This window comes from Blennius ocellaris (assembly GCF_963422515.1).
Source record: "Blennius ocellaris genome assembly, chromosome: 23".
In the NCBI taxonomy this organism is placed as follows: domain Eukaryota; kingdom Metazoa; phylum Chordata; class Actinopteri; order Blenniiformes; family Blenniidae; genus Blennius; species Blennius ocellaris.
In genome coordinates, this window is record NC_137672.1 from 12,961,194 (window position 1) to 12,989,177 (window position 27,984).

A 27,984-nucleotide genomic window follows, 5' to 3' on the forward strand; every position below is an offset into this window, starting at 1 on the left:
GTGACGTAAAAACCTCCGATGGTGGCGGATTAAAAATATCAAAAATAGAACATTTACAAAAAACGTATCTACAACAACAGTTCAGTGGCAGCTTTTTGGCTAATAATCAAATAATTATCTCTTTTTCACAAAAGAATTGTACAATCAAATGAAATAAAAGAAGACATTTCACAGTTGAACAATGTGAGCGTATTATTGCTGTGCAGTCTTTGGGATGGAAACTGTTGCTACACAGTAGTTTCATGTTTCCACAAGCCAGTTTTTATACTCGCAGCGCTGTCGGGGTTCATCAAAGGCACTGCTTGTCCGTTTTCTTTCAGTGTGCCGCCGTTCTGAGCGACCAGGTTGAGCCCATACGACTTGGCCTGGCTCTCCAGCTCCGTGCTGCCGTGCTTCTTTACAGGACCGGAGTCTTTACTTGAGCTCGACGCCGCAGGGGAGGCCATTTGCTCAGTTTCTACGGTCACCACGGTCCCGCTCCCCGGTGGGCTGATGCTTCCTTTCTCGGAGTAGCGGGAGCGCCGCGGCAGGCTGGTGCTGTCGCTGCTGTCCTGCTGCAGCTGGCTCTGATGCCGCTCCCTGTAGGCCATGTAGGCGGCGCGCCGGCTGTTGCGAGCCGCCATGTCGTAATGGTGGTGTCTCCTGTGCGGGGCGCTCTGCACGCTGCCGTCCACGCTCGTCGGCACGTCGTAGGCGTACTCGCGCAGCACGGTGAGCCGACTCGCCCTGTGTGATCGCGCTCGGTTTTTGTGATGCCGCCCCGTGTGTCCATTGCTGACGGGCACCGGATTGCCGATGTTGTTCACCGGGCGGAACTGCACCTCCACCGGCGCCACGTGCATTTTGATTTCATTGTCGAGCGAGTGCTCGGTGAGGCTGTTGTCCAAAATGGCGGTGCCGTTGGCCGCCGGCGGTACAGAGGTGGACTTGCATTGAGCCGCCTCTGCGTGCAGGTTGGTGAGCTTGCTGCCGTGGGCGGACGCCCGCATGCTCGGGGCACTTTTATTCGTGTAGGAAGAGTCCGCGCTGCTTGGACCGCACCTGGTCGACTCCCCATCTGCCTTGTTATCGGATCCTGCCGTGGAGGTCATGGCCACGCCAGGCTGAGGCAGAAGGACGTCCTCCTGTGCGGAGTACGCTCGCCTCCCGGAGCAACACGACTGGGACCAGTAGCGCCTCATGTCTTGTCGGTTGACACAGTGATGGGCCACCATGAACGCCCCCAGCGCCAGAGCAGCCACCCCAAACAGGCAGGTGAAGGCGAGGTCGAAAGGATGCTCCTGTGACACCGCCATGGCACCGAACATCCAGAGAGCTGCATACAGGCCCAACGCTCCCGCCGCGCCCATCAGCTGCGCCGGGAAAGTGTGCTCGTTCTCCAGGGCCGAGGCGGGCACGGTGTGCGCGGCGGAAATGGCGGAGGACGACGCCTCATGCGGCTGGAGCTGGAGAGTGAGTGGGTGACACTGGCTGCTGGGACCGTCTGGTCCCGCCTCGTCCGCGGCCGAAGCCAGATGCTGCTGCTCTTCGGTCGGCTCTTTGAGCTCGTAACGTCGTTCAGGGTGCCGGCGCAACTGGAGGAGGATGCTGAGGAAATACATGCAGTCCACGAATATGATGAATCCGACTGGGCCATAAAAGGCGCCGATACTGGGCTCCCATGCCATCCAGCAACTGGAAAAAGCAGAGAAAGATGAGACTTAAACATTTCAGAAGGAGGGGGAAAGGAAAAAAGCTTCCTAAGGAGTGATGGTCTGGCTATTACTCTTGTGTTTTATTATCAGGGTCTAATATTCAGTTCTCAACATATTCAACAAATACGAGCATTCTCAAACAGGAGGTTGTCTTCTATTCAAACCCTATTCTCATATCAGGTTCACCTTTCAGCATGAACTGAGCCGAAAAACAGTCATTTCAAGTGACGCCTCATCTTCATTGTTTTTCTTTAGTCCACATGTTTGTCATCACTCTGAAAAACATTTGCATCCCACTTCCATAGTTTCCTGTCCAGTTCCATTTAATAACGGAGGCTGAATGTGTGTTATTCGCAAGGAATTAATTAAACTCGAAAGAATCCAAAACAGATACGGGTCCAGATTTCTCAATTAGTCGGCCACACTACACAATCTAAACAGCTGCCACCGCCAGGAGACGGGTGGGGGAGCTCCCAGTAAACTGGCAGCAGCGCCGTGTTGCTTGGATGCACATATCATTAATAGGCCACTATAATCAGAACTTTGGGGAATAAACTTTTCCCTCATAAAAATATCCATTATTCACTTGAGCGGTGCAGTCTGGTCGATAACCAAGCCAAATCCTCCAGAGGACAGAGTGTAACAAGCTCTTGCAGGCTTCTTTATTAAATGTGGTTTACCTTAGACATAATTACCAGCTATAAAGGGGCTACTTACTATGGTGCATTGGTCTGACTGCCGTAGTTTTTGATGTTGGCTGCTGCAGTGATTCCACAGACGATGATTGGTATCCCTCCTCCAATCAAGTAGAACCTTTAGAAGAAAGTAAAAAGAGGTGGCTGTCCTTTAGTGACAAGTCAGACAGGGAGGCCCTGATTTGTTTCAGGTCTCAATACTGACACCTTGTGGACAATTCACGTAAAAAAAAAAGCAAAAATCTCCATATCTCATTTAGATCACTGAAAACGCACTTCAAGTAAAGATTGCTGTAACTCAGTATAGCGCAATGTATCTTTATCTGATAGGGTTGACAACTGTTGCTGGAAGAACAAATCCTGGTACAGAAGTCACATTTTGAATAGCTTTATTTGGACATACAGTCATGCAAAACTGACAAGAAAGCATCAAGTTACACTAGAAAACAATAGTCTGTTTGGGTTCATATCAAGAGACAGAAGAATTTGAGCTGAACTAAATCCACGAAAGAATAGTGCTTACACGTGAAAAGTGTTTTAGAGTACTTTCAAACACCACCGTTAAGTTTATGCTTGAGCGCAAAAGCCAAACTCAAGCCTACTTTCATTTCTCTTCATTACCTTTGCATTGTCTTCAAGTAGAACAAATAATTATTACTTCTACTTTTGTGTCTATTATTTAACAGCACTTTCTCACGTACGCCCACAAACTTTTGGGCATGTGCAACTGTTCCTGACTGAAATGTGAAAAAGATCATACCTCAGCATCGGCCGTGGTGGTGGTGGAGGCTCGTCCAACTCCTCGTAACGTTTGGCCTTGCGAGTCACCTGCTTGTAAATGTTGCGTGCGGTCACACCCACCCACAGGGCAGTGGCCAGAGTGGAATAATGCAGCAGGATGCCCACCTAGAAAAGATTGAAGATGAGATATCAGTGGTGACCCATCTGCAGTGGGGTTTGAACTGGTGATCTTGTGTTTACAAGCTTGTTTCATTTATCCTCCAGGCCACCGTTGCCATTATCCCAGATCTAATTAGTGCCATGTTGTTTGAATATATTCTTGCTGGGGATGCCAGTGTCATGCTGAAAATTGAGCTTCATGCCACAGGGGATTCAATCAATAAACAATAAACTGGCTGCCAACATTTTAATCCCGATACTTGCCAGATACAGTGCCATTAAAAATGAATGAGGAAAGTGTCTCAGCGCAACAAACCATGAGGAAATTTACAAGATCGCCTCAAGCTATAGAAACCATCTACTGCATTTTTCAATGCATCTTTTACTGTGCATCTCCCAGCTTTATGAGCACGATGAACTTAGCCAGGGGCAACTTTTTCAACTTTGTTTCCCTCTGAAAACATCTGAAACATTTGTTCATTTTTCCAAGTACTGACTATCAAGCCTGGGGAGGGGGGGGTCCCTCCACAGCAGGGGGGCTGAAAGCGTGCACAGGTGGTGTATACTCACTGCTTGGCACACGCTTGAGTGCCGGGTCTGATTGATGCCACCTATGAAAACCCCACATGTGAGGGAGATGTGGAAGCAGAGGTTGACCAACATGTGCCAGAACTTGCGGCTCACGCAGACAGACCTGTGAGGACGACAGACAGCAGAAAACTGAATTTAAATGAAGATGGGAGTTTTATTCAGATTTGAAACCAGAACTGTAAAATATCGGCGAGACCTTTTTTGAGGTTGTAGTACTTGAAATTAATAAACACAAACGAGATTTCATAACTGATTTCATATGACTTCGAATTAAAAAAAAAAAAATCTGAAAGAAAATCTACATGGTTTTAAATGTGAACAACCAGCAGATTGTTAATGGTGTCTTTAATGTCGTAATCTTACCTGTGATGGTAGATGTAACTTATAATGATGGTGATCAGACAGAGGAGGAGTATAATTGCTGTGGCGTAGATGACTGGGTGCAGAGGCTGGATGCTCGGGGAGAAATATTCCACAGCACTCAGGTCCTGCAATAGCGATGAGATGATAGATACGATTACAATAATTGCACACTCACAGACATTACAATGAGTCCCTGCCAACCACGACAAAGTGCCTGTTAATTTATGAACCACAACTACCAAGATCACGAGCTTAGTGAAGGAACTTAAAGTCAGTGCTTTGATCACCACAGTGAAATGTGATGGCCACGTGTTGCTGTGCCACAGAATCAACTTGCCATGAGCAGGCCGTAGTTGCCCAAGGAGTTGCATGAGATGGCGGTGAAGTTGTCGTGATGCTCCAGTATGCGGCAGCCGTCGCTCTGCCACCCTCCCTGACCTCCTGCCAGGCTGAAGTTCCAGGAGGCCGACACGGCGTCCGATCCGCGAGCGAAGCGGCGCAGGGTGATGTTGACAGGGGTCTTCAGGATGCGCAGCGACATGCCATCTGATGACCGGCACAAATAAGGAAGCGAGCTTCATTCTGATACCTGAAGAAGTAGCCTCAATGTGCAGATCTTCAATTTTACTCAGGTTGCTTTAGCTTTGTATATTGCTACTGTCATCCAAATTCAATCAGGATCATTCCTCATTTTATAGAAAACAAACCTAAAAAACCTCAAATCAAAAACACGACTTGCCTATCTTGGCCATGATGACTGGGGTGGCGACACTCCTCCTCTTTCCTCCGTCTGCCAGGTGGGACGAGTTTCCAGTAGAGGGGAAGAACTTGCCATTGCGGAACCCCAGAAGGTGGAGCTTGTATATCGCGTCCTCTGTCTGTCCAGGGACGACTGCCTGAGTCAAGAGAGACTGTGGGAGTTGCAGGGAAGCCTCAATAATGGTGTTCTATGGGGAGAAAAAGACAAGAAATCAGAATCAGGAATAATCAGAATTTCAGAAATGTCTGCTGCAATTCTATCAAATGGTTACAGTGAAAGAGCATTAAAAGCAACAACAACAAACCGGCACCTTGTGAAGAATACTGGAGAAAGAGCTGGTGGTGTTGCACTTGAACGTGAGCTGGCGATCCTGGCCAGGTGTGCGCTCTGGCGTGGGCCTCTGGAATAACATGCAGGTCATGCCGTTCCAGTCGTTGATCCTGACGGTGTGGGCCTCTAGTGCGATGTTGGGGGATGTCTGGGAGGGCAAAAGGAAAGATAAAAATGACTGCTTTGCTGGAACAAAAGACATGATGCAGATCACCGACGCAGTGTTAATGGCGCGCACCAAGGAGAAGGCCTGCGCCGTGGCCAGGCGGTAGACGGCAATCTTCTGGAGGCAGGCGATGATGCGCGAGCACGCCATGGCTTCACGCTGCGCCGTCCACAGCACTCGTTCATCGGCAAGCATCAAGTTACTGGCCATGCTGACCATCACCTCACCCAGCTGAGAGACAAGAAAGCAGAAACATTAGTATAGTTGAATGCAAAAATGGCGCCAATTCATAGCAACCCAGCAGCTGAAACACCAAGTTATTTCAATAGAAGCACAAGAAATACAAATGTGCTTGGGCTACATCCAATGAATACTGAAGGAAGATGCTTGACATGGCTCTTGAAGTAGCTAAGTGACTATTGGAAACACATTTCAAGGACGGTGTCACACTACTAAACTTTAATAAGCTTTGACTGCTTTTATTAGATCGGTGCTGTTCGCCGGCAGCACATGATAGACACGCCTTAACTTTTCTTTTTGTCGGCTCACAGCTGTGCCCAAAGTCTCGACGCGACATTCTTTCTCATTAAACAACATGACAACAAACAGCTGCTGTGAATTAATCGATTCAACCTTGCTGCTGGCTTGGAAATGTGAACAAACAAGCACAGGCGGTGCACAACTCACGTCTTTAAACCTCTCGACAAACTTGCCAAACTTCTCAATCATCTCGGCCACGAAGATAATGTCCATTTTATCGGAGAAGTTGGCAGCATCTATTGTGTAGAGCAACAGGCGCCGGGCTCGGGTAACCACATTGGTCTCGTTCAGAGGCATCTAGCAGGAAGATTCGGAAAGAGAAAGAAGAAGCAACACGTCAATCAAGAAAGCACAAACCGCAGAAAACAACATTAGTAGATGCGTTCACATACCTGGTTGATGACAAAAAGAAATCTTGTGACATCTTTATGAAACTGGCAGCGGGAGTAGTCCTCCTCCGCCCACAGTCCCTCGCGATCGCAGTAGCGCCACGCTCGCTGCTCCTCACCAGAGCTGCCCGAGTAGCTGCTTGCACTGGAGGGCAGCCTGTTGCAGGGCAGGTAAGCTCTGATCCCAGCCAGGGTGCGTGGCCATCTACAAGATAAAAAAATGTATATTGAGTTACTCATTCATGTTGTGTTTTAGTTTCCTCTTAACACTGTCTCCTGACAGCCATTATGTGTGCCACATCAGTAGCAACTTCAGGGATCACCTTTTTTTAGAAGTGGTTCTGTAATATTACTATCTAACCACAAGGAGGTGCTCTTTGCACAACACTGCAGTACAACAACAGGTAGGAAATATCATCAGGATTTTAATATTGAGAGAAAGAGGCCTCTATTGAGGTGTATTGTGTGACTATATTATGTTTGCTGATCAATGGAACCAAATTAGTGATAACACATCAATATGTCTGATCTTGAGCCTTTTGACAATGAATTTCAGGTTTCAAAGTGGGAAAGTAGCACAGATTTTTTTTTTTAATGCAGATAGTGATATGCCCCATTGCCTGTGTCTATATTTACCTGAACTCGCCCTTGTTGTTGGAAACGCGTTCAGGAACACAGTACTTGGCTGAACTTTGCAACACCACAATGTGGACGGTCCTTGTGGTGTTGCCCCTGCTTGTTCTGATGCGACATTCCCAGTTCCCTGTGAAACCAGGCTGGATGTTTGAAATGGTCAATGCGCTGATGGAAGACAGAGGAAAATGTGGATTAATTATCTTTACATGTCAACCCAAGCAACTCACCTGATTAACTGTAGCAAGCCGATTGTGCATAATACCTTGCAATCAGGGAGCAGTTCTGCACGATGCGCTTTTCGATAAAGATTCCTTGGGTCGCGTCGGCCTTGACCATGCGACCATTCTGGTACCAAAGCACCTGCATGTCGTCGGCCACAAGGGAAGCCTGACACTGGAATGGCAGGCTGTCTCCCTGAAAGACTACCTGCCGTTGGGATGGAGTTAACTGGAAGGAAGGCAGCTCCAGCGGTGCATCTAAGGAAAACCACGGGCAAATCAGTTAAGTCTAGTAAAAAAATGTGTTAAAATAATAAAGTGTACTGATTTTCTGCAGCTCCTGAGGTAATTCGATACAGCGGGAAGCTAAAACGGTGCCTGATATTTCTGGGTACTTTAGTGCTACTTGTCATTCATGTCAGGCCACCAGCTCTGGCTAAATCTATGCCATGTATTTCATAATCCCTCACTGAGATGAGTGCCAAACTGATAAGACATGAGCAAGTACAAACAAAGGCAGCTGTGGCCTGGGCAGCCCTTGTCTTATCTCTAGTGTCATTGCACAAGCCCCTGTTCCCCAAATACCAGCTTCACTGATACCAAAACAAAGAAATTAAAGAGACAGTGCCCCATTTTGACAGCATAATCTTGGTTCACTTCTCAATATGTCCTTTTTCAGCTTTTCAAAATGTCTGACAGGGGACGGATGACAGATCAGATGAAGCGTCAGTGAAATGATGAATGAATCAGTCAAGGGTGTCAAAGAATATTCACTATTTTAGAGTGCCATCCTTCTGGCGTGTCAAATTTATGTCTCCAAAAAAGTTTCAATTGTTTTTCTGTGTGGTCGTACCACAGGTGAGGAGTTCTGGGCGGATGGAGGTGATCAGCTGACCCTGGAGTGACTGTGGATATGAGCACTTGGTGTTCTTTACGGCAATGTTTCGGTCTTTTATCCAACGTAGCAGCCACAGAAGGTTGCAGTCACATAGCAGGAAAGGTGTCTGGAACTCCCTGGTGAGAGGAAGTAACACTAAGTTACTAAGTACCGTTAAATGATGTGTTAGTCTACCAATCAATCACACTCGCGCTTTCGACTCCTCTCCTGATCATACTTACAATGCTTTCAGAGACACCAAGCTGTCGAAAGTCCCCGGAACCAGTGACGAGAACATGTTCCCTGAAAGGTTCCTGGGGAAGGAAGATGTTCAATTTGAGTCAATCTCCAAGCAAGCATCATGCAATTTCCACCTGACAAATGACTTACAGTCGGATGAGGTTGGTGAGGCCCTTGAAGATGTCGACGTTAAGGCAGCCGATGCTGTTGTTGGACAGGTCCCTGTAGTGCACACATGGAAGAGGAGATTATAGTTTATTTGATATACCTTTGAAAATCCTGACAGCTACAAGGGTCTAAAAGGAGAGTCTCATTAGGACTGGATTTTTCTTTTTTTTTTTGTAAGATGAAAAAAAAAAATGAAGAGATGTGTCTAAGTCACGGAGATTATAAATAAAAGCCAAGTCTCAGGGATGCAGGTTGAGACAGAGATCCCAAAACTTCAAATTGACAGATTTACAACTTCCAAGGTGATTTTAAATAATGTCTGCATGGGCCTGCAGGAAAACGGCCACATCAAAGACAGAGCAACACTGTTGGAGGTGATTAATCACCTATGATTACTGTTAAACGCCTCAAGAGTGTGTATGTTCCTACTCTGGATGTGACGTGACATGATGTCTCTGACAAACTTCAGATAAAATAGTACGAGACTGCTGACGCCTCGGTTAAGGAGCTGCTGCCGCCGCCGTGAATTACACTGGATGTACAAACAGTTTGAATGTCTGTGGGGAGGAAATATTCACAGGAAGCTCCATGTCAGGATGACTGGGTGAAGCGCAATGCTTCATCTCAGAGCTTTCTTTAGTGGAAATGTTGCAGGAGTTCTTATGCATATGACTGAAATGATTATGAAAGGGTGGAATGTAGGGGAGAAACATTTCTGTAATACTGTGAAATATTGAGTGTAACTTCTTCACTATTTCTACAACAGATTTACATAACTTGTAGCAATGGGATCAAACTGGGTCATGTGAACATCCAGTTGCCGATACAAATCTTGCATGTCATAACACTGCAGTCCACCGGTGGTTCTCAAATAAAACTTAAATAGTAATACCTGGGATTATTAACTTTGAATTAAGCAGTCTCGCCTCAGTGACATTGGTTTGAGTCTGGGTTGGGCATTTCCTCACCGAGGAAAAATGCATTTGATGCCCATTTGGATTTCAATATTGCCCATATGTGTGAATGGCAGTATGTTTCCCTGTGTGTTTTTTTTAACTAGTAAAAATCGCAATTTACAAGTTTTAACGTCCTGTAGAAACATCATATTATCTATAATTCCATTTAGGGATGGCTGTGGTTCAGTGTGTAGATCAAGTCATCCAGTGCTCGAGATGGTGGTTAGATCCCTCCACTGTGAGAAAGTTCCCTTGGGCAAGACAAGGAATCTCAATTTGCCCCAATAGTAGGTGAGCATCTTGCATGGCAGCTGTCACCACGGGTGTGTGAGAGAATGTGACAGATCGTGAAAAGCACTTTGAGACTGCTCAAGCGGTAAAATGCACGATAGAAGTAAAATCCATTTATCAGTTTTTGTGTTGCCAGCAGGTGACGCTACTTTTGTCACATACGGCAGAGCCCTATCGAGACCTCCTGCCTTTCCTTCCTTGATCAATGCAAGCTCTTCTTCTTTTGAAAACTGTAACAAGTGGCCATGACACATTGAGCTCACATGAATGTACTTCTTCAGTCAGCAAAAGGCAAATTAAACTTCTTCCTTCAAGTTGGATAACATGGAGAGCCCCATCGTGTCACCAGGTGACAGCACGGTCACATCTCAAGGTATAGGGTTTTCTGTATTTGCCGAGATTGAGCGCAAAAGGGAATATTATGCAATAATGGCTCCAAAACCTGCTTTTTGAACATTGTTTAGCAAGCTGAAAAGAAACTGTATTTCTAGCCTTTCAGCAACAAAACAAAACAAATTGTACACAGCAGATTTGTATTTGTATACCACATGTAGTAATTTGCTTCACTCATTCACATATTGATAAGATCTAAATCTGTTGGTCGTAAATGTTATGTGTCTACATCTTAAAAGCAATCAAGACAGAAGAACCTATATAAATCCCGAGATATAGCAGTCAAAGCAAACAAACCTCAGCCTCCCAGTAACACATGTGCCTCTGTGAAGAGCCAGAAAAAGAAATGCGGAAAAAAAAAAAAAAAAAAAAAGACATCATTACCTCAACCCACCAGCTATACTGTATCCTAGGGTGCTCCAGGAATATGATCCTAACACAAAGTGATACCTGGAAAATGACTGGCAGGCATATGCTAACATCCCAGCATTTATGTAATTATTGGTGTTGGTCCTTAAGGTAGCAGCTGGGGAATTTACTGTGTGAGGTTATTAGTTCCACTTGGAAGAGGCAGGAAAAGCTGCCTTTTTTGCAGGCTTGCCAATTTGTGCGAGCATTGTGTGCCATGGGAAGGATAACACAGTTGGTGTGAACGAGGCGGGGGGGGTTACCTCACTGTAGGCATACGTTCATCCTATTTTATCACATGGATTGTAATACAATAGTTACAGCTACATCAAAGGGCCTGAGACAAGATGGGGAATGCTGTTAATAGTTTCAGCGAGTTTGTACATGATTAAATTGTGAATTTAAGAATCCTAATCAATCTGTATATCATAGTATGTATTTGCTTGTTTTGTTTTTTTAACTTAAAGTCTTGGCCGTATCTTTGAGCCACAGACATGTAGCAAATTAAGAGCAGTGGGACTATTTCAGTGCTGTGAATGATACGAAGAGCAGGGGCAAAAAATAGCTCAATGTGATTAGGACTGTGAGGAGACTATTCAGCTGTTGCAGGAATGCGGAGTAAAGACGCTTGAATCCGAAGTGATCCATGTGCTCCGAAGTATTCATATGGATTAGTTCATCCAAAACTGTGTGGACATTGTGTGTTTATGTGTGAAGTAAAGATACCTAAAGTTCATCTCCAACTCTCAGCAAATGAAAAGTAATCCAAACAACTGGCCCTAAAGATCAGTTGCACTCACTTTAACACAACACATCCAGTTTGCACATAGCAGATGAAAACCCCTGCAAGCAGCTGGCTTTGGAGAGAGCATGCAAAAGTCTGGAAAAACAACCCTAATCATGATGAAGTAAGGCGATGGAGTGGTTTGAACTGCCACAAGGCCCTGAGATGACATTATCTCTTGCTGTAAATGTTAACGGCTGTTGCTGTTGTTGGTGCTAGCCGCACTCAGGCCAGTTTAATATTGCTCACCTGGCGATGCTGCGATTACGCAAGTTCTTAGAAGATAACTCATCTCACCAGAAGAACATCCTCACAAGAAGTGTCTATCTACGATTGTTAAAGATAAAGGCTTCATGAAGTTGATGTTATATGTCCAATACGGAGTCCTAAATTTGTAATGATAACCGATTGTTTTTTTGTTTTTCTTTAGACATGATGAATGTTGTAGTCAGAAATGTACGACTCCCAAGGAGAAAAAATACACTTGAACACAGCAGATTCATCCACAAAAATGAAAAACAATGAGCTGTACGATGATGTAGTAGCGGTCAGCTCTCTCAACACACTGGCTAAATCTGAATACCAAATCAGAGATAATCTCACAGTCTTTTGTCTTGTTTCATAGTCATGTGGAAACCTTGTGGAATTGTTGTTTTTCTATTTTAATGTAAAGCACTATGCGCTATATAAATAGACTAGAGTCAAACTGAAATGTTGTAAACATGTGTTATGTGCAGTATATTCTCCAAAAAAAACTGAATGTGGGATTGATGAGTTTGAAATGAGTAGGCCTGATGAAGCAGGGATGTTCTCAGCAAAAACTATATCCAATCTTATCCATAGTCCAGTGTTAGTGACGTTTGATGAGAGCCATGTTATGTAATCGTTAGAGCTTCTAAAGTTTTTCATAAGCTATAGACGATATGATAAAAACTACATTATGATAGATGTGATAAATTTTAAATATCCTCAAATGGAAAATACAAAGCCGTGAGCTCTCTGGTACGCTGATCAAAGAGTCGAGATGATAGCAATCTAAATTACAAACTTGTTTTAAACTTCCTTCAACACAATTTTCCCTGTCAGATGTGTTAATTTAAGAGCTGTTTTCCAATGCAACAAGAGTAATGTCTGATGTGAAGGACCCACATTATCCCAACTCCTGCAGCCTTCACATTAAACGCCCTTGTCAAAGCTCTGCGACAAGGCATACAAGATAAATCAACCCTCCAAATGGCACGTCCTGAAATGAGGGAAAACTCTAATTAGGCAATGCTGTGAGGAGAGGTAGACAGACAGATGGGGGGGAGTAAACACTGGCTTGAGAAGAGTCAAAGATAAGGGCTAGTGCGCTATGTGCCAAGCACCATAACTTTTTCAGGCTTTTCAAGACCCTGGCGAAAGTTATGACATCAGAATGCCACAAACAATGGTAAAAGACCATCTATTTTTGAGCATTCCTTGCAGCCAAATAACTCTACTCCTATTTCCCCCCCCCCCCAAAATTTTTTTTTTGAAAAAAGCAGAGTGAATACATAGCTGTGAATGCCAACCCTTGATGCCGGGGCTTCGATGTTTACATTCCCATGGTCCGGCTCTGCCTCATCGTCTCCTTTACTCTCTTCTTTTCTGCGCTCCTTCCTTTTCACAGCTCAGTGACTGACAACTACCCTTTGAAATTAACTCAGATGGGAGGTGAGGCCAATTAAACTTTGCTGCCCCTGAGGCAAAACGTGCAAAATTGTACTCTAGAATAAGCATTTCCATACGAGATTACAGATCTCTGGTGTTATGGAGAGTGTTTCAGGAATAACTTGTGCATGAGTGTGTGGCCGTGCGTATATTAATATGCAGAAGACATAGAGAGTAACATGGATCTTTGTGATTGTGGCATGAATATGCATTGGGGGGAGGAGTGGGAAACGAGGTCGGGTTGGAGCCAAGGAGCCGACTGCCTTCCTGTCTCGCTCTTATTGCTCCACAACAGCAGCCAAGCTCGAGTTTGTGTTGGCAGCCACCGGCTACTGTCAGATGATTCCAATTCATGCTGTGCGCTCGCTCTCACCCAGCCGCGCACACACACACACTCGAACATACACACAATGGGGAACACACATCGACATGATTACATCTGACCTGGTACATAAACTTGTAGCTTTACATATTCCATGTATTGAAATTATCCCCACAGAAAGGTTTGCAGACATCTCACACATGTTGATACAACCCCTCCTCCTCCTCCTCAGAGTGTGTGAACATATATAAGGCCTCACACTGTCTGCAGTGGTCTCTGGCACAGGGCCAGACAAAACAAGGTAGTGGAAATAGACCGCTCTTGACCAAACTCCCCTATGGACACTGGATCAACTTAGAATGCACACACACACAAGATTGAAATAAACTAGGATCTGAGCACAATATATGCAACCAGTCACTTATCAAAACAACAATTAGTTCCAACTTTTCTTAATTTGCGACCTTCTTTTAAAAATGCCTCTTATAACCAGTTTGTAACATAATATAACTACATGTTCAAAAGAAAACAAAAACAAGGCACCTGTGATGATCATTTGTTGAGATATAATCTTGTAGAAATGTGAAACGGAGGTATTTATAGAAAACAAAACTATGTGTTTAGTAGAAAAGTGATAGAAGCTGTCTCTACCTAGTATTCATGAACTACTACTCTCCTCACATGGAATATGATTAAAGTGTAACATAATCTTTCAAAAGTTGGAATTCAAATCTTTAGCTGGTGCAAAAAAAAAAAAAAAAAAAGTAAGGGGGGGGGAAAAAAAACCTCTGAAATTTCCTGAGGGTACATGCACACTTTGGGAAACCACATTAAAGAGACAGTGAAGCGGCAAAAACTCCACCAATACTCACAGTCTTTTTAGTGCCGGCAAGCCAAGAAAGGCGCCTGATTCAATACGACTGATCATGTTACTCCGCAGGTCCCTGTGGGAGGAGAGAAAAAACAACAACAACAAAAATAAAACAACAGATTTGAGGTCATGAGTATTTCAGACAAAAACAAAGCAGAGCTGCAACAGCTCCACTAATCAGAGTTCTAAAAGTTTTAGGGTTAAAGGTTACAAATTTCCTGTTCACAACCTTTTTTTTTTTTTACTTTTGGAAGGGTAATAATCACACAAAAGAGACATCTGAGAAACACAGAATGATGCAGTCTGGATTTAAAATGTATTTACTATATAATCAACAGCATTTCTCATTTGAGATGTTTTAATTATGTCTTTACTAAAGTCCAACTATAGTTTTTTTCATAACTGCAATTTATAGTCAGATATGACTTGTACATCAAAACAGACAGGACTGTTGAAGGTCTTTATCAGCGAAAAGATGGAGGTTAGGATTTTGAATAAGTTCCATTTCCAGTGGATCTGAGCACTGAGCACTGTGTAAATGGAGCCTTAACCTCAATGTTAAACTTACATTAAAGTCAGGAGTAAAAAGGCATGTTTCAATAGAATGTTTTTGTAATAGAAAACATTTTTGATACAATTCAACAGTAATGTTGAATTGTATCAAATGCGGAGCCCTATATCCTTTGAGGTGGCGATAAAATGTTTGTTTTTACCAATTTGTAAAGAAATGATTTTGAAATGAAAGACTATCACCGCCCTGAACAATACACTTACAACACCTGTATGTGCATTTTTTTTTTTTTTAATCCCAACCATAACACCCAGATCTCCTCCGAGCTCAACAACCCGTCATCAGTACACATCTGCTACCACTGATGATCTGACCCTCAAAGGCGCACTGCGGCTCCCTCCCTCTCTCTCTGACACACACACACACATACAGCATCCCTCACCAGAGGTTCAAAGGCTCGTGGTCACAGAATTCCTGCGGCGCTCACCTGTGCTGGCACTGCCTAGTCACTCATTACAGGAGGCTCTTTAGTCACCACCTGAGCCCACACAAAGGGCCTTTGGGTAACTCTGCCCGTTTGATGTCAAGGAACTGTCATCTGGAGGTGGGTAGGTGGCCACAGATAAGTCACAGACAAAGAAAATCTATTGCTTGTTAAAAAAAAAAAGAAAAGAAAAGAAAAAACTTCCCTGTGAAGTAGTGGCGAGTGAAAAATGAGGGGTCAGGACATAGAAATCAAAAATATTCTTAGAGGTTCCTGATGAACAGTGAGAGCCAGGTGTGGAGGCCGCACAGGTTTCACAAACGTAAGTGCTTTTTCCTTTAGTCTCGAGGCAAATATAGCAATTCTTTAAGTTTATACCTGCTACATGGGCAATGTGATTCAATAAAATCGGGTACGACAGTAAATTTGCTCTGCAAGATGTTGCCCACCACTTAATCGGAAGTGACGACCACTACGACTGATTTAAATACACAAAAATGATATATGATATGCTATTCTGTACGTCGACCATGTACACCACCTGTGCATTCAAGACATAAATAACTCAGGCATAATAGAGATTCAAGCAGTTAGTTTAAAGCGACTGCAGTTGGGACGTGCTTTGTAGTGAGACGACGGCCGTCAAATTTCTGATATGGTTAGAGATTACAGATGACTTGGTTGAACATTTGGAACTTGTTTAATCAGAGTACATGGATGCGAAATGATATTTATTTATGTCCATCCAACACAAAGTGTCTGAAAATGTGAAAAACTGATATGGCTGTTGAAGGTTGTGATTAAAGGCTTCAGTATTTTGGGACAATTTTTAAAATGCCTCACTAGAAACTGGGCTTCATTTGGAGTGTTTTATAGTAACTGTTAAGTTTTGCCATTTCTGGATGAGGTGACTAGTCTCAGTTAAATTTTTGGATTCGTGAACATATTTACTCATCAGGAACATCTGTATTCTGCCAACCCTTTTCACTGGAAGCCATAGTCAAAAACACTGTCGCATATTTTTGATGAGACGGCAAAAATCACAGTATAGAGCTGCTTTAACCCTGTGGTGAAATGTGCCCTCCGAAGAATTAGGTTCGGTTTACTGACTCCTCAACAAAACAGCATTTACAGGAGTTCTAACATCAAATCTAATATCATTCACATTTGAGAGGTTGCTAAATTGTCATTGAGGCCCGCCACTATAAACAAAGAAAAGAGACTGCGGTTCTGTACTCTTCCAATATTTGTGGATAAAATATGAGGAGTCAGAAACAAACGTGTCCATGTTTAACCAAAGACCACACATGACCTGGCAACTGTTGACTGCAGGAAGAAAACTCCAGGGTTTCCCAACATGCTCCAGTTGGGGGGTTTGGCGGATATTTCCAGGACTGCTTTCAAGCTGATACCAAAGTGCAGTATGGCTTTACCGCTGTAGACATTTATAGAAGTACATAGACAATCCTCCAAAGTGTGCTGTTTACACTAAAATGAAAATGCAACACATGGACTGATGATTTTGATGACTTGCGGTATATTTTCACTTAAGAGAAATGGTGTAAAACCACCAAAATCATTGATCTTGATTGGTTCTGGCATCCTGTAGTAGCTAATTGTTTGCAAAGAAAACGTGTATAAAACTCAGTATCACAATGATTATTATTCTAAGTTTCTTCACTTGCATTTTCTTTTCTGGGCAAATTCACAACCACCATTTCATTCCAACTTTAATTTATTGATAACATTTGTTTTTTGTTTTTTTAATTATTCATAGCTGACAATAGTCAGTCCTCTGGAATACGCCACATACTAGTGCCGTTATCCTACAACAATGAGCATTCCTCCGCAGCAGTGGATTTAGAAAGGAATTAGCATGTGACAGTCGCCTCGCCTGGCTTCCATTTCTATGAGGAGAATGATAATGGGGGATTCTGTGTGGCTTTTTTCTAAGCAGGGACACCTTTGGCCCTGGCAAAACACAACGGTCTCCACAGTTACTTTGCAATTTCACGCGGAGTGCCCGGATAGGCGTAATCGATTCTCTACCCCTCTCTGGCACTCACAGCCAGCTGCTGTCTCGGTCCTCACCACTGCACTTAGGCAGTCCAAATTAGGGAGAGTTTCTTTGTGGACAACATGAGAGGGGGGAAAAAAAAAGGGGGGGGGGTAGCTGTGGAAGCAGGAGGAGGGAGAGGTACAAGACAAAATGGAGCATTCAAATAGACTAATACTGCATTTTCTCTCCTCTTTGAGAGGAACGAGTGTGATTTAAGGAGGGAGGGAAGGAACATTTCAGAGCAGGAGAGGCCTCAGCATACATAGTGTGTGTGTGTGTGTGTGTGTGTGTGTGTGTGTGTGTGTGTGTGTGTGTGTGTGTGTGTGTGTGTGTGTGTGTGTGTGTGTGTGTGTGTGTGTGTGTGTGTGTGTGTGTGTGTGTGTGTGTGTGTGTGTGTGTGTGTGTGTGTGTGTGTGTGTGTGTGTGTGTGTGTGTGTGTGTGTGTGTGTGTGTGTGTGTGTGTGTGTGTGTTGCTCTGCTCACACCTCTGGCCTCGGCTTGGCCTCATTACAATGACAAAAGCAAGAAAGCCATCTAGAGATCTGGCTTCAGTGGTTGAGGGTGGACCGTAGTGGCGTGAGGTCTGCTGGGCACAATGGGAGCTGGCTGTGGAGGTAAACTTGCCAGTGGATTGACGTAACGACGGGGAGAACAGAGTTTACAACCAAAGCGACTGACCATTCAGAGGCACAATACACAAGTGCCTTGAAGGCTTTCTTGGGAAAGAGAGATCAAAGATTTTTTTTTTCTCTCACACATTCAGTGCACGACTTCATGTTTAACGTGTCAGCGTTAGCTTCAGAAACTGAGCCTATTCGAGAGCCCACAGAGTTCTCCTACAAATCTATAAACAATCACAGGAGACGAATGATTTAATAACAGAGGAGCAGACTTAAAAACAGTGTTATGGGAGAGTTCTTTGTCTGTAGGTTTTTTATTTTTTATTTTATTATAAAACAAAATAACAATAGGCATGTGTGACAAATGATACCAAAAGTCTGGGGGCAGATTTATATCTGAATCATTTCTCAAAGGTGATATTACTCATTTAAATGTAGCCAATTCTGCCTCAAACCTCCTCTATATTATTGCTTTCTGAACCAGACTGAGAAGAATGGTAAAGCAAACAAGCTCTCAGAATTCCATATCAATGCAGTCATGTGTTATTGTAGCCTTGGGTAAAAGCAGGGCCATTAATGGTCTGGTTATTTTATCTGCATGGAGCCATTCCCGAGTGATAAATCACCCGTGGCCCATTTGTGCAGGCCCACAGCCATTTTCTTGAATCCTCTGCAGGAATGATGACATTCCAATCTCTCAAGACTCACATGGCATGAATGACAGCTCTCCATTGTTAAAGGAATCCCGAAGAACAGAGTCATTTAGGCTCTGAAGTCTAAATGACTTCAGAGTTCCCCTTTTCCTTCCGTAATGCTTCCACGATGAAGTGCTTTTTACTTTATAGACTTTAATAGCTGCCATCATTATTATATTATGAAGAAGCAGTTACTGATCTTTTATGTCACTCTTTGCGATTACCCAAGCAGCTGTATGTTAAAGAGGATGTCACCAGGCAGACAACTACCAACCCTCGGGGCTATACCTATAATTAGCCCTTTCTTGTGCAATCCCGTGTTCCACCATAGACGCCCATCCTCAACTGAAGCTAAGTGCTGTACAGATGCCTTCATATTTTCTGTGACCTGGATGCTCCACTGGCATGACGCCAAAGTGTGCTGTACAAACTTCCTGCTGCACAAACCAAAACTGCACTTGCAGAGTGATGGATAGCGCCTGCTATAGCACTGCTGTATACAATATGGAATAGTGCAAGGGGTTTTGACAACAGGTCTCAAGCCCCACATGTGTGAAGTGCATTGGCGATATATCACAGGCCTCTGTTTGCTTTGCCAAAAGGAAATAAAGAGAGATTTCCTCCTTTGTGAGGCTGCGAATCTTAACCCAAGGCCACAAATTCACTTTAAATACGATGGGATCTATTGCTGTAAACACTCACACATCATTGCTCTCATTGAATTACAAGCTGAAAAACAACACAAAAAACCCAAGTACTTACAATTTCTCCAAAGCAGACAGTCCGAAGAAAGATCCATTTCGGAGTTCTTGAATTTTATTGTTGTTTAGAATCCTGTTGAGAAAATAAATTATAAATATAAGCCAGAGAGCAAAAGAAATTCAGTGCACATCACATTCATATGAATCAATTTCACAAAGGGATGTCAGCTATGGTAAAAAAAAAAAAGAAGTGCTGTGTAAAGTATTATTGCACTAAAACTTCAATTTCCAAAATACTGTGTTGCATGCCAATTGCAGGTAAGGTATTAGTGTCAACTTATCACACCAAGTCCAGTTTAATTTCTGCTGGTGCCAGCTTTCACAACATTAAAAACACGAGCGAGGAATGGCTTCATTAAACCTGAAGGTGGAGTCGGAGGGATTTCGTGTGGAATAATGTCTCAATGATACTTGTTGACAGATAACAATATCAAATCTCACTCTTTGTCCTTCGGAGTGTTGCCCAATACAAAGAAGAGATCTGACAAAGGAACAGCTTGAACATCAACAGAGTTATTCCTTTCCTTTTGCATCACCCGTTTGCTCCAGACTGAAAATAAGACAGAGATTTAGAAAGAAATCTGAGGACTTAAACGGGTCAAAGTATCATATTTGGAGCAGTGTTGACTCTTTGATGGCACATTAGACATGAAACTAGCACGAAAACAGACGATTGCTTATTCAGTACGGCAATGAAAAACCAAACCAAACCAAATATTTAATTGGGGTTACTTCTCCATAAGGAGTTGTCTCTGTTTATGGAAAGTATACTTAAACAAAAACACATTCTCAGTATACTCAGAGAGAGCATTACGTGAGGATCAATCACAGGTAATGCTGGATTAAATACAGAGATATAAATCAACAACCGTATGTGTAGGAAATGTACTGAAAAAACTAATAAAGTCAGTGTCTCAAATATTCACTTACAATTACTAATCCTGTCAAAATATTATAGGCTTGTTTAAATTTATCACCACAGAAAAAAAGGAGACCATGAGAAAGACTTAAGTGCAAATGTATACTCTTGATAACTTCCCCTCGAGGTAATAAACCACACTTTATTATCCATTTTATTTTCTCGGCAAAGCTAATTTACTGCATACAAGCGTCCCAAGTAAAGCGTCACTCTCTCTCCCCATGTCCCCAAGCGTCCTGGTCTCTATACCAAAACTATTACCCAAGGGTCTGGGAAACCAATAGCGTTGTTAACTCCCAGCGGAAAACCAAAGCAGGGACTTTGTGGTTAGCAGATGTTTTTTAGCCAATAGGGAGGGGATGTGGTAGGTGATATACATGCGAGTGGCACCACAACCAGGGGCCAGATTGGAGTCATTACAGAGTGTTGAGGGGTTGTTTTATTACAGGGTTGGACAGGGGAGAATCACTAGATTTGCTGTTTGGCTTCCAGCCGCACAGAGCGAAAACACACACAAACAGATCCAGTGTTTTAACGGGTTCTGAAAGCTCAAACAGTACATGTTAAGACATGATGATATACAACACGGCAGATTCTAGCATTGGCCTGTATTCGCATGATCTGATGATATAGGCAGAGCTGCTTGAGCCTCCCAAGACTGTGGTCGCAAAAGGGTTTTATAGATATAAATCCTGAACATACCAAAATGATGCATTTACCACAGAGGATATGAATTCTGGAATGTGGTTTTCAGTCAGACCGCACAGTGAAAAGACTGCTCGGTAGTGGATTTGGAGCCTTGGTGTGTGGCAATCATATGTCTGCCTGTACGTTTGTGAGCTGCAGGTGCTTTGACTTCATTCCACAATGCAAAGCAATGCTTGTTAGTTGAGTTGGTGACTCATGATTGTCTGTAGTTGTGAATGTGTGTGATGTCTTTCCATGATGGATTAGTAACCTCTTAAATTTGTGCGCAAAAATTTGCCTGGAGTCATCTACCTTAACGTTACTCAAATATCATTTTTCACACTGAAACTAAGCCGCAAAGCTGATTTCTGGAATGGACCGCACTTGCAAAATTTCCCATTTATAGCGGTCCTGGGTTCAAATCACATGAGCCAAGCTGACAGAATCCAACACAGGGCTCATTTAGATCTGGTGTCAACATGCACTTCGGGTGATTTGATCACAAGTGGTGAGCCCTAAATAAAAGCGTGAACAGGCACCAAAGCACGCTCATTCAAACCACTTCCCGGGGTTGTTCGGGACGCATCGGACCACATAGGTTTTGTAGTGTGAACAGCATGCGTAGCAAATGCATCCCGGCGTAGTGGTGTCGCAGGACAACAAGTCATATTTAAATGTCATCACTGTGTGCCTTGTCTTTGTTTAAGAGAATGGCCAGTCTAAGTTATACAGTCGTTGCAACTTTTCAAAGACATTATAGAAAAGAACATTGATTTTCGGAAAAGTGGAAATGGTCTGCATCAGGGTTCACCAGCTCTGTTCGGATCACCTGATATGCATGTTAACGCCAGGTCTGATCGGGCCTACATGCACACTAGTCCTGCATGTATCGATGGGTATAAACAATGTGAAAACAAATTAAACTGGAGTGGATGGATGGATAGATGGGAATTGGGGTTTGTCCTTTGCACCGTGCAACAGAAATTAATGGCACGTAGTTGTTAAAAAAAGATCGTAACTTATTGGTGTCCTGTCACACAAAAGCACATTTCAAGCCCTGTAACTCTCCACATCATCAAGAAAAGTCTGTCAGAGGCCATTCTCTGGGGAGTCATGAGCCATTCAGCCATTCATGTCTTGGCTTTTCTTCACTCCTCCCTTCTTTGCATGCCCCCCTTCCCACTATAGCCTGTCCCTCCCTCTTCCTCATGACAGGAGTATGACCTCGGTATGCTGGAAACTGCTCCACTTTGGCCACAAAACTAAGTCTTCTTCACACTCTTGCAGTGGAGTGTTAACTTAAAGCCCCACCAAAATGCAGAAAACTAAACCGAAAATCATGGTCTCTACCTACTAGCGTCTCTATTGCATTCAGGTGGGATGAAACTAGATCGTCCATTTCCCTCGCCTTCATTCTGTCTCTGGAAGTCAGCCTGAGGTCTCCTGACTGAGGACTAGGCTCTGAAATTTCCCCTGGCTTGGCCTCAGACGATGGGGTGGGGGGGGGGGTCTCCCTTATCTTGATGCATAGATAAGACCTGCTTTAGCTCAAGGCAAGAACAAGCTGCAGGGGGGGAAACTAGCAAATCTCACATCCTGTCAACTGATACATATACAATAAATCTTGGTGACATTTGTTGGGGGAAAAAATGGTCTCTAAAACCAGAAATTACACTCTTGGTAACAAAGCAGCAAAATGCACAAGCCAAGATGTCATCTTCATTTCAGGTGAGTCAATACGCTGCTACTTAAACCAATCCTATCTTGTATTTTGTTTCAGAAAATATGCCTTCCGAAAAGGAAAAAAAAAACGTTATGCTATATCCAGGAAAAGGCAGCTAATGGACATCCACAACCACTCACTCTCCTCATGGGCACATCATGCTTCAAGGACAAAGCCAAGTGGTGCTCTCTCAACACTTTCTTTATGCTCAGGAGGCTTTCAGACAAAGAACTCTCCAGCGCTGAGATCTGCAACTTTTCAGCAGGTTTTCAAATAAGTTTCAAGCTGCAGTTGAGCTCACAAAAACCCTTCGAGGATCACTTCCTCTGAGTATAAAGCATGAAAAAGCAAACCTTTAGCTCAGGTGGAAAAGAAACAGGTCTACTGCCTGAGGTGCTGTAACATGCCAAAGTAATTCTCACAGACATTTAGTTATTTCACAAATGATCCAGGTACCACAACTGGACATCAAAAGTGTAAAAGCCCCCCCCCCCAATGTTGCTGAGGGGATATCAGATCTTCTATAGGGATTCATTTGAGTTGGGGGTGAGCTCAAAATGGTAGTGGTAATCCAGAATTTCTTGGACCCATTCACTCTTGTAAATTGTGGGCCTTATAACATCTTGTTTTAACATTCAACAGGTCGAACATTTGATAAAGCTCAAGCTGTGCTTGAATGGAAAAAAAAAAATATCCACCAAGCAAACAGTGGGATAAAACCAGGATGAGCAGGAATATGGACGCAGACAGATGGGCACTGTGTGTAGTTCATGTTCATGCACGGAGCCGATTTTCTTGTCTGGAATTAGAATATACTCAAGGCAACATGGGAAGGTCAAAGCTCAACTGGTCTGTGAAATAAGCCCCGCAAACTGACAAGATGAGCAGCTGTCAGTGTTTCGCCTTCTGGATTTTCGCTGTCTTTTGTATGAAAAAAACAGGAGCATTCCTTTGGACTGACAGCTTGCCTCGGGAGCAGGGGGAAAAAATCATCTCAGGACATGCATGACAGCAGACACCTGTGTATATGTTACACAGGCTCTTCAAAGGCTCCTGGCATGACACAGAAAAATAAATGAGACGATGAGCACGCTGGCCCGACCACACTTGAGACCCATGTGCCTGAATTTAGAATCTTTTTAATATTTTTAACACCTGTAATCCAATTCTACGGGCATGCCTGAAAGGAAGTGAAATCTCAAGGAAACCAGATGAGAGTAGCCTGAACTCCCAGTTTGCACTGCTGTAAAACAAGACGCTTTACTGCGCTCGGATGTGTCATCAAATCGAGCCCACTTTTTTTCTCCCCACAGCAAGGGAGGAAATCCCTGCTTTCTTCCTGACATTAATCCTGCGCTGCTCTACGGAGGGCCAAAAACCAGGTGTGTTCATGTGCACTGGCCAGCCCAGGTGCTCCTATGAATAGATCCCGATTGTGCCAAAAGAAGCCTCGTGAGGAAATGTGAGCCGAGAGTCAAGAAAGCTTAAATATAGGCACTTTGCATCTGTGTGGTGATGCCGGCTGAAACCAAAGCACTTACACAGAAATAAACAGTCACGTACACACCCATACAGGCTACTCGCGCAACCGATTTTATTGCTCCGCGAGAGGTAAAGGTTACATTCAGCCCCTCGTATGTTAGCCGCGGCCCACACTGACATGGGAGGACAGGCCAGCTGTAAACACATTTGTGTCATTTCCTCTCGGATTACTAAGGCATGTGGTATTATTGAGGGAGCACAAATGCGGGGAATGCATTGCTCACTTTGCTTTTTCCATACAGTGAAGTACTCAGAGGAAAAAAAAATTCCCATGCCACCCATCATTTTATCCAAACAAGCACATTTAATAGAGTTTTTAACAATGACGCGTTGCCAAAGTAAATCAAGAGCTTTGGGAAAAGATCTGGCCTATTTCTGAATGATGAGCCTGTGTTAAAATATGTCGTAGATTTTTGGAGATAATAAAATTAGACGTTAAAGTAAAAATAAGAATTGAAATGATTGGAATGGCTTTCAAAGAACAGATTCAATTTATATTCAACAGGAGTGGCAAGCTGGGCAGACAGTGAGTAGCATGACGTAGTTTAAATATTGCAATTCATGTAATTGTTTTAAAATGGAAAGTCAAGAGTACAGACTCCATTCCTGTGTAGTTCGAATCATAGATCTTTGTTCATTTTAACGACCAAACTTTTAGTTTTGTCCTCCAATTCCTGGAAAAAAAAAAAAGAACAAAATCACACACTTGAGTTGCTACCACAATTCATATCCACTTAGATAATTACCTTTCCTGGAGTTATTTCAAGCCCAGACATAAAGAGCGAGCAGCTGAAATGGGTGGGATCTACTCTGAGCTTAACAAGGAGAAATCGGGGCTGATCATTTTCCAGTCTGGGAGAGGGTTCTCACGGCAGCAGACTCCTGTCTCAGCTCGCTGCAGTCCACACCAGCTGTGACCAGGCCACGGTCAACCCACCGCAAGACGCCGAAGTGCAGTAAAACAGACCTGACACACCCCTCCGGGAGGGCGCGCTGATTTTACAAGCCATAAATTAACACCCGAAAACTGTGCAGTCAACCAAAATTACCGTTTCACTGGTACTTGTGTCCACAGGGAGCTGTGAAGACGTTCCCCTCCGTTAGCTCAGTTGTTTTCTTCCTATTGATGTCAACATATATTGACAGGTATGTAAAAAGAGAGGATAGGGAGATTTCTTAGAGTCTCGTTCCTGCCTGGTCTCTCCAATTATCTCGTTTGGAGCTTGGTTTAAAATCATGCGATTCAAGCTCTTGTCCATCGCTCTCAATACAAGATGACAAATTCCAAGTTCACTACACACTCAACAGCAAATACTTTCAAGAATTCAGGGCAACCACAATTAAAACAGACATATTTCTACCTTTATAACAAATGTAACTAGAATTATAAAAAGATAGTTGATTTGAGAAAGACTTATTGAGATGTTTCTTTCCAGAAGAAATCTCGCAATCGTCCCTTGAACAAAGCACATATGAAGACATTTCCAGGTAATGGGACCCTTTCACCTGTGTTCTGTGTAAATATTTAGTCGCAGACACGTAACACAAGAAAATGGCAGCGAATGGTGCATTTATGTGTGGAGGGGAAGTTAGAACTTTTAAGATGTTTGATCCAATCCCAAGTAGAAAAAGAAAAGCTCTCCTCTTAGTATGTGATAGTTAAGAAAAAAAAACAATTGCCTAATATTACTTGCAAAGACCACACACACACACACACACACACACACACTGAATCTTAATTATAATTAGTTACAAACTATTGTGCCACTGTCTTACCAGATAGTGTCATTTTCACCAAGAGCCATCCTAAACATCCCCTCCTAAAAGGACTGGGATCCTGTTTGAAAATGTGTAATAGTGGTTGATTCTTAACCGTTAAGTTGCCGCTTGGTGTACAGCTCCTCCCTCATTACACTGTCCTGACTTCATTCTTGTTTCTAAATATCCACACGGTTGTAGCAATATTTAAATATTACATGAAAAAAAAGTGCTGCTCACTGAGGCTTAATCAGGCATATCTCAAATCTCTAACCCCAGTTTATTGCTATCCTGAAACGACTACAAACCAATCTGGAAAACAGATGTAAATCTAAAAACTCTGGAAAGTGCTCTAAACCAATGTACATGTGATTTGTGGTAAACCACTTAGATGTGCTGCAATGGCCCTATAACTCTTCACTTACCAAAACAGACCTGGGCCTTTCTTTCCCTCCTCAGAGTCTTTTATTTGCCTTCTACTCCAGCATGCTGACCCAGTGTGCTCATATCCCCCCCCCCCCCCCCCCCCCCATCCCTCACCACCACAAAGCACAAGTGCTCAGGGTGCAGAGCTCTGAGTTTCTCACTATTTACTTGTGTATTTACGTGTCATTATGTCTGGTTTGTCAAGCTCTCAATGGTGAGCCAGAAATGTACTACAAGGGCATGTGGGCAAAGTGAATCAGCGATACTGGTGAGTGATGTTGAGCTGTGGTGGTTTGGTCACTTTGTGACTTGCATGAACACCATTTCTTTGATTAAAGAACGAACTAACAAACTCTGCGTAAGAAAAAAAAAAAAAAACGATGAAAATGTCTATGGAAATTTCAATAAGCCTGTTCAATTCACATTGGAACTGTGCCTCATTTATAAGGGATATGCATTTTAGGGATGAGCAGCAGAGCAGAGTATGGTGGTTTTGAGGGGGGGGGGGGGGGAAACAAAATGTACTAATTTCTGTTTGTCTGAAGAAACAAGACATAGTTGGAACCCATCAATGTATTCATGTAACAAACCGAGTCCTCTGGATCATGTGGAAGAGCCATACACAGTCTGCTTATTTATCTACAGTGCGGTCAGTTACCTGAACTGTGAATTTGACTGTGTAGCCTGTGAACTCTCAGAGATGTAAAGTGTCACGTGTAAAGCACTAATTTAGTAGCCAGAATATCTTCCTGAAAATGACTTGCTGCAGTCCAGGAAGACAGATGGTTCATGTTACATTTGACTGTGTAGCTGTGAACTCGTGATGCATGGCTGACATTGACTGGATGTATCTGTACTTTTTGAAAAGACTGCAAGTGTTTGGAATGAAACCATCTTCAGGTACTTATTCTCTTGTGTTTACTTAGGTTTGAGTGAAAGGATCTGCTTGAAAATGACAGTAGATGGCGGTCCCCGTGTACTCACAGTGTGACGGTCCTGTTGGGGAAGGAGTCCGGGGGTAACACCTGATGGAGCTCCATGTTGCTGCAGACCACCTTCCTGTCGGACGGCAGGCTTTTCCCACCGCTTTTCGAGCGTTCGTCATACGATTTGCAGGCGGACGACCGCGCCGAGAAGTCACTCAGCAGCAGGAGCACAAACAACTGCAGCCGATCCACCCTCATTTTTCTCAGCCTGGGAACGGGGCAGCCCGGGGAGGGGGGAGAGAGTGGATGTGGAGGAAGTCCGTCAGACGAAGACTTCGCAGGCGGACAAAAACGAGACGTTTGGCTCAAGCGAGCCTTCCTCCTCCATTCCCTTTGCTCGGCGGTGTTCAGTCCCACAGAGGTGTCCTCCTTTGTTTGGAAAAACGACTCATTTAGAATCCCCGTCCCATCCCGGTGCCGCATTCATTTCCTCCCGAGTCGACGAATCCACCGAATCTCGGCTCTCCTCGGCGTCCGCTCGATAACTTTCCCGGTTGTTTATCGCCGTCGCTCTTTGTTGCTCATAACG

At 43.6% G+C, this 27,984-nt stretch overlaps 1 protein-coding gene across 1 annotated transcript; it reads right to left on the reverse strand.

Annotated features, from left to right (window-relative positions):
• On the reverse strand, positions 1 to 27,878 carry adgra3 (adhesion G protein-coupled receptor A3; the record flags this gene model as incomplete). The annotated part of the gene is made up of 19 exons (XM_080519223.1): positions 1 to 1,674; positions 2,412 to 2,507; positions 3,150 to 3,295; positions 3,860 to 3,983; positions 4,244 to 4,368; positions 4,581 to 4,789; positions 4,983 to 5,190; positions 5,314 to 5,481; positions 5,572 to 5,730; positions 6,187 to 6,336; positions 6,432 to 6,633; positions 7,065 to 7,229; positions 7,327 to 7,540; positions 8,136 to 8,296; positions 8,402 to 8,473; positions 8,550 to 8,621; positions 14,286 to 14,357; positions 19,416 to 19,487; positions 27,454 to 27,878. The coding sequence occupies 19 exons, from the start codon at positions 27,876 to 27,878 to the stop codon at positions 228 to 230; spliced, it is 4,287 nt and encodes a 1,428-aa protein (XP_080375349.1). The 3' UTR covers positions 1 to 227.
• Between the last annotated feature and the right edge of the window lie 106 nt (positions 27,879 to 27,984).